Source organism: Cloeon dipterum, chromosome 3 (genome assembly GCF_949628265.1).
Source record: "Cloeon dipterum chromosome 3, ieCloDipt1.1, whole genome shotgun sequence".
Classification (NCBI taxonomy): domain Eukaryota; kingdom Metazoa; phylum Arthropoda; class Insecta; order Ephemeroptera; family Baetidae; genus Cloeon; species Cloeon dipterum.
Genome location: NC_088788.1, coordinates 15257145 through 15267799, shown reverse-complemented (window position 1 = coordinate 15267799; position 10655 = coordinate 15257145). Strand labels below are relative to the sequence as shown.

General features: G+C 38.6%; 2 protein-coding genes across 5 annotated transcripts; both read right to left on the bottom strand.

The window, feature by feature from the left end:
- Nucleotides 1–15: 15 nt before the first annotated feature.
- LOC135940117 (uncharacterized) lies at nucleotides 16–5251 on the bottom strand. 3 transcript variants are annotated; one of them, XM_065484868.1, is made up of 20 exons: nucleotides 5198–5251; nucleotides 4995–5140; nucleotides 4884–4942; nucleotides 4722–4830; nucleotides 4279–4483; nucleotides 4197–4228; nucleotides 3470–3908; nucleotides 2996–3018; nucleotides 2877–2937; nucleotides 2600–2823; nucleotides 2079–2128; nucleotides 1913–2024; nucleotides 1675–1861; nucleotides 1600–1616; nucleotides 1498–1544; nucleotides 1328–1445; nucleotides 1077–1278; nucleotides 815–884; nucleotides 641–755; nucleotides 16–243 (listed from the first exon to the last, which is right to left on the bottom strand). In XM_065484868.1, the coding sequence occupies exons 2-20, from the start codon at nucleotides 5047–5049 to the stop codon at nucleotides 32–34; spliced, it is 2337 nt and encodes a 778-aa protein (XP_065340940.1). In that variant the 5' UTR covers nucleotides 5050–5140; nucleotides 5198–5251; the 3' UTR covers nucleotides 16–31. The 3 variants fall into 3 exon arrangements, with proteins under 3 accessions (XP_065340940.1, XP_065340941.1, XP_065340942.1); XM_065484869.1 differs by lacking the exon at nucleotides 5198–5251 and having other exon boundaries at nucleotides 3470–3701; nucleotides 3750–3908; nucleotides 4995–5059; XM_065484870.1 differs by lacking the exons at nucleotides 641–755; nucleotides 815–884; nucleotides 5198–5251 and having other exon boundaries at nucleotides 46–243; nucleotides 4995–5059.
- On the bottom strand, nucleotides 5198–10410 carry LOC135940118 (phospholipase A1 member A-like). 2 transcript variants are annotated; one of them, XM_065484871.1, is made up of 7 exons: nucleotides 10282–10410; nucleotides 8901–9048; nucleotides 8700–8848; nucleotides 7801–8061; nucleotides 7240–7419; nucleotides 6333–6513; nucleotides 5198–6066 (listed from the first exon to the last, which is right to left on the bottom strand). In XM_065484871.1, the coding sequence occupies exons 1-7, from the start codon at nucleotides 10328–10330 to the stop codon at nucleotides 5844–5846; spliced, it is 1191 nt and encodes a 396-aa protein (XP_065340943.1). In that variant the 5' UTR covers nucleotides 10331–10410; the 3' UTR covers nucleotides 5198–5843. The 2 variants fall into 2 exon arrangements, with proteins under 2 accessions (XP_065340943.1, XP_065340944.1); XM_065484872.1 differs by lacking the exons at nucleotides 5198–6066; nucleotides 6333–6513 and adding an exon at nucleotides 6586–7161.
- Between the last annotated feature and the right edge of the window lie 245 nt (nucleotides 10411–10655).

Sequence of the window (10655 nt, the reverse complement as noted above, 5' to 3'; positions counted from 1 at the left end):
TGATTTAAGCTTTAAGTGGATTTATTGTTGTTCAATAACATATAACCCGTTTTGGCTCAGAACAGGGGAAAACCACAGCGGCGGATTCGGTGGCACCAATGCCCGCGCAGTCGGCGTCAGTGCCGCTGCCAGGCGTTGAATTCCAGTTGACGAGGCTATTGAAAAAGGGCTTATTTATGTACCATTTCCAGCCACTATTTGAGTTCCGTAGACCCAAGGCGATCACGTCTGGATTTTTCAGCGCTGAAAAATGATTTTTCTGTTTTGTAAATACGAAGGATATTTACAATAAAAGACGAAAAATAAGAAGTGAATGAGATCTTGATCACTCGGAAGATTTCAAAGTGTAATGTAAGTAATATGTGAAACATAAGAATTAACTGAGCTATCGAATTGTTAAAATTGACCAATTCATTGTGCCCTTTGTAAGGATGTGTAGTAATAGCTTTGTAAAAAAATATATAAATGGGGTTAATTCCAATTAAAAATCTGTATTTTCTTATAAATTGCCTCTGAAAATGATTCCGCTTTGCAAACAAGCTGGTAATGATAAATTATCAGGTCAAATTATACAATAATCTGAGCAAATAACTGAGCCACACGAGGATTTTAATAAACCCAATAACAAAAAAATCCACACCTCCTTTGTTAGCGCTTGACTGCAGTTTGTCTCTGATTAATTCAAACGTGGTAGGACACATGAAACCATCCGAGTACACCGTCCGACACCACTTCTCCGCGTAGTCGTAGTTTATCTAGTTCAGTCAATTTTGTTTATTCAGACCACTTTCTGCTTCTTCTGAAAATTTCATACCGGAAAACCAGATATGGTGACGTCTTTCCCGTAGTACCCAATCGAATAGTCAGGATAAACTGGCGTTTGACTACACATCACAAGAAATTTAAAAATGACGGGCATTTTATGTGGACCATAATTATTATAATATACACGGTAAATTTATCATTTCCTAATTTGATGGTGATTTTAAATCTTCTCAAAAAAACTCTTTTTTTCTTGGGGAACAGAAGATCTGATAATTAGTCATTATTCTAATCATGATCGTAGCAGTACGCACATTTCACAAATGAAAGGCAAGCTTTGGTCGCACTCAACGCTGTGGATGAGAACGTTGTTAGAGGCGACGCACAGGCCCTTATTGTAATTGGGGCTTCCGCTCCTCCAGTCGAGCAGCTGCTTGTTGTCCTTAAGGTACTTCCACGCTGCCTCGGTACCGTTGGACGTTCCATTGTGCACATGCACGTCAGTCATATCCAGGGCTGAATTTAGTGCAATTTATATTTTCAGTATTTTTAGGGTTAATCTCACAAATGTTTTTAAGCAAAAAGTATAGCTCATTGGCGTGTTCAAAAGCTGTGTCGATGAAGGTCAGTGTGGCATTAGCATTAAAGCTGGAGCAGTAGGCGTTTGCTTCACAGTTAGTTAACTATACAGATCACATGTGTATTCTTCGAAATTAAACTATCCAAAATCTTTACTGAAATGCCCATTGGAACAAAGTATCGTCCATAAACTGAGTACTTGACTAGAAACAATGTTCCTTTTGAGAATTTGAAATGACAAAAATAAAAAATAAATACTTCCTGAGTGGTTAGCCCTACGAAAATTAAATTTTTGAATAAATGATTAGTTCCTAATTTTTGGCACAGTCGTACATTTGTTCGCAGGCAAAGTTGGACTTTTCTTCGCAAGGAGTCGTGTAGTAATCACCCCCACGGACGGACACGCATTCGCCAGACCCGTTTTTTATTTCTTGCAGAGGTTGGCTCTCAGTGCTGTCAGGATTTTGGAAACTATCGTTGATCTTTTTTAAAGCGATCAGGTACGATGCATTTTGTCGGTCTAGTGAACGCAAATTTAGATTCAATTTAGGTCTAACTGATAAACCTCAACCTGGAGAAGACTGAGTTTCGTTTATTAGCCTTGTGTACTGTGTGGAACACTCGGCGACAAAAAGCATCATGCCCATAGACTCGCACTTCGTGACAGCTTCGTCGTATGTCGCCTGCATTCAAAATAATTAGAATTTCCCTCAGATTTTTAAAGCCTTTTGTTTCACCGTTTCGTTCGATAGATAGAACGTAATTGACGAATCGTTATTCGTGTTAGCTGAGGAAAAAATACAGTTTGTGTATTAGCTTTTCAATTTACATAATATAGTTAAAAAACGCTATTTATTTCTTAATTTAAAATATTCCTATTTAAGTTTATCATTTGCTCCTGACCAACAAGACAAATATCAACAATCCTTATGGAGAGAGAGAGAAAATGGTTACAAAACCTTTTCTGCTAGTCTGTAAAATAATTTTAAACTTATAGTGGCAGAGCACCCTGATGAAGACAGCCCTTTCAAAGAATTAAACCCTGGAGAGCATTTCTGGAGAACTGCTCTAACCAGCTAATTGAAAGTTCCATTTAGGACCCTCATGCACAATTTGATTTGTTTACGCTTGCATATAAATCATTAAGACAATTTTTTATGATAGATTTTCAAACTCGTTGCATTGGTTTGGTAGTTTGAGTGAACAGGAGCAATCTCTGGGAGTATGTGTGTTTTAATTTCAATTCGAAGAAATGAACCTGTCAACGGCGGGGTATTGGTTGATGACACAGTCGGCCCTGATGTTTCTGCTGTGCCGGTTGTTTTGGTGCTTCCTGTTGTTGTGGATCCAAATGAAACCGTGCTATCACTGGCAGCTGTCGATGCAGTAGAACTTGAACTACTTTTCGCACTTGCCGAAACTGTTGTCGAATCTGCCTTGGTTACACCCGCTGCTGAGCCAGCAGCAGCTTCTGTTGTAGGTCTACGAAATGCAATATTATTTTCACATCGTACGGAAATCCTTTAAAAACTAACTCGTCTGGGCTCGGATCCGCGACCGTCTCTTCTGGCACTGCTGGTGCAAGTTCCTCCGGAGCTAAAAGAATTTTATTGTTTCTCTTTGTTTGCTCTCTGTGGCAGCGAAAACTGATTACCTGGTTGGGTTGTGGTTCCTCCACTGTGTTAAGAAAGTGAAAATAATTTAATAGGATTATATTCCCAAATGATTTGCTGAGAGTTTGTAATAAAGAAGATGTTTGATGTAGCAGGCGTTCAAAGCACAGCCTCAAATGACACATATACCGACAAAACTAGGTCTTTTGGCCTGACCAAAATATTAATTTGGTCGAACCAAAAATGAATACCATTATTCCAAAATGTTATGATGATATGGATATATGATGATCTGCGGTGTAAATTTCGTTGAGTTTGCATGTGACCTCATTCCAATTTTTTTCTCCAATCCGTGACATTTTGTCATTGTTTATTCAATTTTTTCGAATTCATTTATTTTGTTTTGAAAATATCACAAAATCGCAGAAAACTTAAAATGTTTTTTAATGAAGCATGGACAATATTAATGGAATATGCCCTACATCTCCTGAAACATTTTGGTGTGATAGACCAACCTTTTTACCGCAACGTTGGTAGAAGAACCTTCTGGCTCTGGTGCCTGACACACAAAATTGGACACGGTGTCGCAAGAGAGTCCGACAAGTCCAAGCGAACTGAGGCCAGTGCACTCTCCGTCCTTGGTGGGCTCAGGGTTGGGCATGAAGGCGGAGGCTAGGTCACCCAGCCAGTTGGATCCTCCATCTGTCACCTTCTTCAGCGATGTCAGCACCGTGCTGGTCGACAAGCCTGAAAAATTCCTGAAAATCGAAGACTGAAGGGGAGTGAGGCACTTGCCTATGTCGCCGAGGAAGTCCTGCACGGAATCCATCTCCGCGATCGAGTCCAGGGACATGAGCTGCAGACCCTGGCCGGCGCACATGCTCTCCGCTTGCGCCACTGTCGCCTTCTCTTTCGGCACCAGGATATTTTTGCCGCCAACGAAATTGAGCACAGCTGTGAAGAAAAATATCAGAATGTTAAAAGGAAACTAAAGATACAAATTTTACCTGAAAGGAATATTACATTTTTGAAAATATTCAATACAACAATAAATCTCTGTTTGAAATGTGGAATTTTTTAAAATTATGTTGCCAGAAAAATGAAAAATAATTAAAAATGCATGGGCAGAAAAATTAATCTTCAATCTAGGATTTTTTTCTCTTAGAGATTTCTTTTCCATAAATCGAATATCTCAAAAATATTTGTTCAGGATTATTTTATTTTTAAACCATATATTTTTACCATCCTCGATGGACGCCAGAGAGTCCGGGCCGCTAGAATCCGAGCTTTGTAAGTGCGAATTGCTCTTTTTTTAGTCACTTACATAGTAGTGGTGACACCGTCAGGCAGGGGCCTTTCCTCACACGCGAAATTTGCCTTCTGGTTGCACGAAGCGTTGTACATCTGGCCGCCCTCCTGCACTAGGCACGTGCCTGCCCCGCCAGGTGGTGTGTCTTGACCCCAGTTCATCAGGGCCGTCGAGCCTATACTGGTTGCCAGGGACGCAAATACTGGACTGTCCGAAAGACCTGATTATGATCAAGTTTTTTACTTTATTCACATCTTCGTGTTGAAAGCACATAGCTTTAAAGAACTATTTCAACTACATTTTATTAATTAATTAAGTGAAAATTAAGTTAAATTGTCCGTTGCAAAAGAAGTGAACTTAATTAATATGATAGTTTCGCGGATACGTTTCTGACAATTATTAAACTTAACTTGAAATTAAATTATTATAAAAATGGTAGAAAGAGTTAACTCGTTGACCTATATAATTAAGGTATTCAGATATTTTGCTGGCTTCAGCAGGGTCGTTAAAGGAAGCCACGTCCATGTTGTCCTTTTCGCAGATCTTCTTGGCTTCGGTGAACGTAGCCTGCAGTTCAAGTACTCCAGAAAAACTCGGACAACGAATGTTGTTCCACTTACCTTCTCTTTGGGAAATTTGTATTTAGAATTGCCGATTTTCACCAGTTTTTTAGATGGGCCTAAAAAATGGCAAGCGCATAAAAAGAATATGAATATCTTTCAAATTTTCACCATTAAAATCGGTTCTGATGATTTCTGAAAATTTCGTAGACATAAAATGTCTCATCGTACAACAATTTATTTTAAAATATGTCAAAAAGCCAAATCAATTTTACAAAACAATACCCTTTTCTTTTTTCAAGCTCGTTGAGTTTTTTCTTTAAATAGGGATAATTTTTTAGTTGAACGAAAGTAAGATTTTTAATAAAATCTACTTGAAAGTCGTGTCGTGGCAGCTCCTATGACCACAGCATCTCAAAATGTAAGCGCGTTTTGGGTGCTGTATACCATTCTTCCTTCCAATGTTCAAATATATTGTCTGCCCTTGCTTTGGGACTAAAATTTTCCATTTAGGACAAAATCGTAATTTATATTCAGGGAATATCTAACTTTTGACCGAGTTCAAGCGCAGTCCAGTGTTTACCACGCTACCGACTACAATTTTTAAGTGTAAAATTATTAACAATAAAAATCTCAAGACTTGCCTTTCCCGCTTCGTGCCGCCTTGTGGCCTGATTTCGCCGATGCGACATTCTGCAGTTTCGCGTAATAGACGATCGCGACACAGAGAGCGAAAATCGAAGGGCCCTTCATCTGTTTTTGAAGTGCGATGAACAGCACGGAAAAATCTATGCGAATCAGTTCATTTATTTCAGATTTCGTCAGGACATGTGGAAAGTGGTGGAATTTCCAAATGAAATCACAAATTACCCATCATTAAGGCACGTGAGCACATATTTTCAAGCACGAAGCTATTATTGGGGTCGAGCTCATTCAGAAATATTATTTAAAAAATAAATATGTTTGGATATCGCGAGTAAAAATTTGATTAAATAAATAAATATTTAATAATAAAATTAATCACAACTTTTTCAAAAAAATGGGGAAACCAGTCGGATGCAGCGTATTTCCCTGCGTTTGGAGTGTCGTCACTGGTAATTCCTGTGAATCCTGTTTCGTGGTAAAGATGGATTCCGTGGATGTCGGCGTCTCTTCCGCCTCCGGTTGGTCAGCGAGCAAAGGGTCCAGTCCGAGGCCATACGGCGATTCCCAACCCGTGTTCACAAAGTAAACGCCTCTTGTACTGTTAGAAAACAAATTGCTCAAAATTAAAAGAAAAAATAATAATAAATAATCATTTAAATTAACATTTTAAAATCACGTTGTTTGCCACGATGCTCTTCATGGCTGTTTTGATCGATTGAAATTTATATGCTACGCAGTGTCATTTTTTTGCAATAAAGTACACTCTCTCAAAAAATTGAAATTCGACAATTTGACCCATTAATCAAGCAAAAATAAAGCTGTATTTTTTACAATAATATAGACTCTTATGTGCAAAAGGTATACCTTTTAGGACAGTGTTCACCCATTTGGACGGCGTTCTTGACTGAGCGTTTCTCTTCGCACCAGCCGAGCGCGAAGTAAAGGACACTCTGGCACGGAAAGCCGTAAAAGCCGCGCGCCTTCCTTGAAATTGACTCAGCGAAGTAAGCAGGCGCCAGCAGGTGGTTGCACAGCGGCCTATGACCTGAGGGATCACCCAAAAAGGCAGAAACGGTGACACGAAACCGAAGATTAGACAGCAATATTTGAAATTTTAATGCAGAAAAATCATGGTTAAAATATTTAAAATCTCCCACGCCATTCTTTAATTCCAATGAATTTCCGTGGGAGCAACAAAAATGTATTTTGTCTTGCTGACATAATTTTTTAAATTAAAAAATGTTAACTTTGAATTCAATTTTTAATTTAATTTGAGTCGCATGAGTTGTATTTGTGTCAATCTATGATTTTGGTAAATAATAAGTGCTACATTATGTATTTGAATGAATAAGAAGGAATAAATACAATTTCATTAAGTATATTTTTATTTCCACGACGAACTGAGAGAGGGACATAGTATTCGCCTCTTCAAAATGCTAAGAGAAACTTCTAGACTTCATATAAAGGTTGCCCCTCGCAAAACCAGATTATGGTGTTTTCACGTGTTATATAATTCATTAACAAGAGAATAAACTACATTTTAATGTGGATTCAACTCGACTTCTGTGCGTTTTCCTTAATCTTTTTATATCCTTGGCCGTGAAGTAGAAAAGCCATAATATTCCAGTTTGGTTCGGTGCCAAAAATGTTGCTGGCAATCACAGTTATGGAGGCAGGGGAGAGAAGATTTATGCTTTATGTTGGAGCGAGAGAATTGGTGCGTTAAAATGGAAATGAGAGGTAGGCGTCGCGGGCAGAATATCAAACTCACTGTTGTTGCACGCGGGTTGCAAGGTGCCACCGTTGACGTAGAAGTCTGCGTGGCCCGTGCTGTCAATCTTGCCTAGCACGCCGACGTTCGTGTGGATTACGTCGACAAAGCGAGCGTCGTTCGCGTCCAGCTTCCACGACCGACTCAACGACGCAAAGAAAGGCAACGCTGGGTCCAGCCCTGTGAAAATAATCACGTTCAGTTTTTTTTTATAATTGTTCGTACTTTTCTTCTTTGCTTCTAAATAATACGAACATCTAAAAAAGTAATTTTGAAATAATTTGGATTAATGGTATTTTTATCTTTATTTTTACTCATGCTCCTTGAGATTTCCTATTAGCAAAAGAACTGTATAAAATAATTTTTACATAATGGTCAAAGAATTCTGAGTAAGAATAATTTGGACTAAATTAGGTCAAATTCCAATAGTTAACGATTATATCCAACGCTTAGAATCTTCTCCGTGAGTTTTAAGATAAATGTTATTTATTTCTAAATATTCACCAAAATTTCTCACTCGCTTCTTAAAAATTAAATTAAATCAAATAAATAAATTTATGCCTGTTATCCTTCCGATCCTGAAGGGTTTGAGGTAAGCGCTTGCAAAGCCGGCCACGTGGGCGCCGAGGCTGAAGCCAATGATGTGTAAATCGAAGAAAAACCTGCGGGGAGCGCCGCTCCACTTGGCTAGGTGCTGCAGTACCTCAGCAGTGCACCGGCCAGCCTGCCAAGTGTTGAGCACCGCGCTTGGGTAGCACGGCATGTTCGAGTACGCTCGCCAGTCCAAGACTACCACGTTCGAGCCGCCCTCCGACAGGTATGCTTTGAGCATAGAAAATTAAATTATTGGAAAAAGCAGAAAAATTTAGATTTTTTTCAAGAGCAACTGTCAGTGTTATTTGTTTTATAATGAAAATTATGTTTGCGTTAAATTTTTTTTATTTTCCTCCTGGAACTGAATTTTTCTGACTGGGCTGCTAATTATAATTTGTAATCAATATTTGTGTGAATCGTTACATTTTTATTGCAATATGGAATCAATTGAATTGTTGTAATAAACAGTCAGTAAATGTTTCAATCTTCAAGCTGCGAGAGCATAAATTAAAAAAATGCACACTAAAAGAACCCTGCTGGAATTTAATAATTATCTCCATCTTGTGGGGATTCTCCATGTAATTTTTTTAGAACGTTTTTGCTAGAAAATATTAATTTGATATTAAAGACATTTTACTTCCGTTTTCTACATCTTAAAAACTAAGCTAACAGTCTAGCCTTATTAAAATAAATACCCTTACAGACAAAATTAGAACTCTTACACGCGAGTCATATCTTTTTGCTTAGAAATATTTATTTAAAATTGAGAGGTCAAAATACGCATAAAATTAAACAAATAAAAAACTAGTATGCAATCGAAGCTTCTCTGGAAGGAAACGGGTTACTCCGCTTCTTGGCAAGCTCACCTTTGGCGATTTTGAAGGTGGGTTCGTAGTAGAGCGAGCCGTTGTAGCCGTGAATTATGATTTTGGTGGGCAGGTCAGCGTCGAGTTGGCTCGCGTTCAGCGACTCTGCGTCCGACGCGTTCAGCAGACGGTGGTCCTGCTCGTCCAGGCTGTCGCACATGAAACGTGAAATTTTTCGTATTAACGAGAGAACAATCTTACCTCGGAATGTGGTAGAACTTCAGCCTGGAGTTTGTGCAGGGTTCGTTCAGGTGCAGCAGGCACGGTCCGAAGGTGACCTCGTACTTGGTGCCGCCGGGCCCAATCAGGCTTCCAGGTCGCTGCACCGCGGCGCAGCTTGCCGCAAACACTGAAAAACGCACACATGCACGCTGCACTAATTAAGGCACAGATAGTAACGCTGGTAAGTTATAAAAATTTGAAGATCTTCCGTTGCTGTGGCCAAATTATTTATTTATTGCCTTTATCTCAATTGATACCGTACATTATCTCATTTTAGTTTGTCTTCACATTAAAAAAAAAGAAAATATTGAATTAGTTTAATCTAAGAAGAAATATTCTTACATTATAAATATATACAAAAACTGTGGGCTGTCGAGCTTAAATAGTATTTTAAAAACTTTATTTCTGGAGAAAAATATATAGTCTCGATTGTGAATTTTCCGTAAGACAGAAAGAAAAAAAACAAGTTTTGTCAACGATGCGGTCACGCGGAACATTCAAATCAGGTCGAGATTTTTTGTTCACCAATTCTGCGGTCCGATTGCGGCTTTTGTTCAACGCCCTGAGACAAAAACTATGGTTTGTTAATGGTTTGACAATCCAAATAAAAGTTGTCTAACACTCAATTTCATCAGATCAAAGCCACGCGTCACAGCGACACAGGAAAAAATGATAATTCGTCCGGCCTTCATAATAACAACTAAAGAAAATAATGAACATATATAATACAGCCATTTATTTCTCCGCTTGTGATTAAAATTCCAAACAAAAATAAAATTGCTGTTTTACGAAAACATGGTTGAAAACCTTCAAAGGACTTGTCAACACGCCAGGAATGATCAAGAAGCTTGTAAAATCTAAACAATTAATCGGCTGGACGAGGCGGCCTTGGCAGCGAATAATTGCATCTCAATATTATGCAGCAACGCGACAACTGTGAAAGCACGTCCATTCTCCAGCTGCATTTAAACGCATTAAACTGGAATATCAGATTTTTATCGACTAATCTATGAATTTTTCATCTCAGTTAAAAAATATTGGAGCTCCGTTATACGGTGTGAGACGTGAGATGGCATTTCAAAATAATTTTATTTGATAAAATCAAAATATTTACACGTGTGGGCTTGTATTTTATCTAAGGTAAAATGTAGAAGAGTCGAATAAAATATAAACATAACATTATAAAAGCACTCTAGATATTTTGAGATACGCTCTAATATCTCAACTAAACAACAAACATTATAAGAAAATTTTAAAATATTTCCAAACAGAAAGACTTAAAATAGTTTTAAAATTAATTATTTGGAAACCTAAACGAATTAGAAGGAGTTTCAATACTGGCGTCGGATTCGGAACTCACGTGCGAGGACGAGGGCAGCAAGGGACCTGCTCGGGGGCCGCGGGGCCATGCTGGGGCCCTGCACTGCTCTCGTCCGTCTGCTCCACTCCGCGTCTTGTCGGCGAGTGTGCCTGTCGCGTGCGCACTTGATTCATTTCTGTACTCGACTCTACGGCTCTCACACCTGTGCAATTCTTATACTCCACCTTGCGGGTCGCCCCTGACTATCTGTATCAATTTCATATTTCGATGTCTACTTCGCATTTATTAATAATAAATTGACATAATTTATTGCAAAAAAATCACTCGAAGATATTAACAGCTTGCTGCAGAAGACTATCCTTGTATACAGCTAACTTAGCTTACTTTTTTAACTTATTGTTAACTTAACTCTG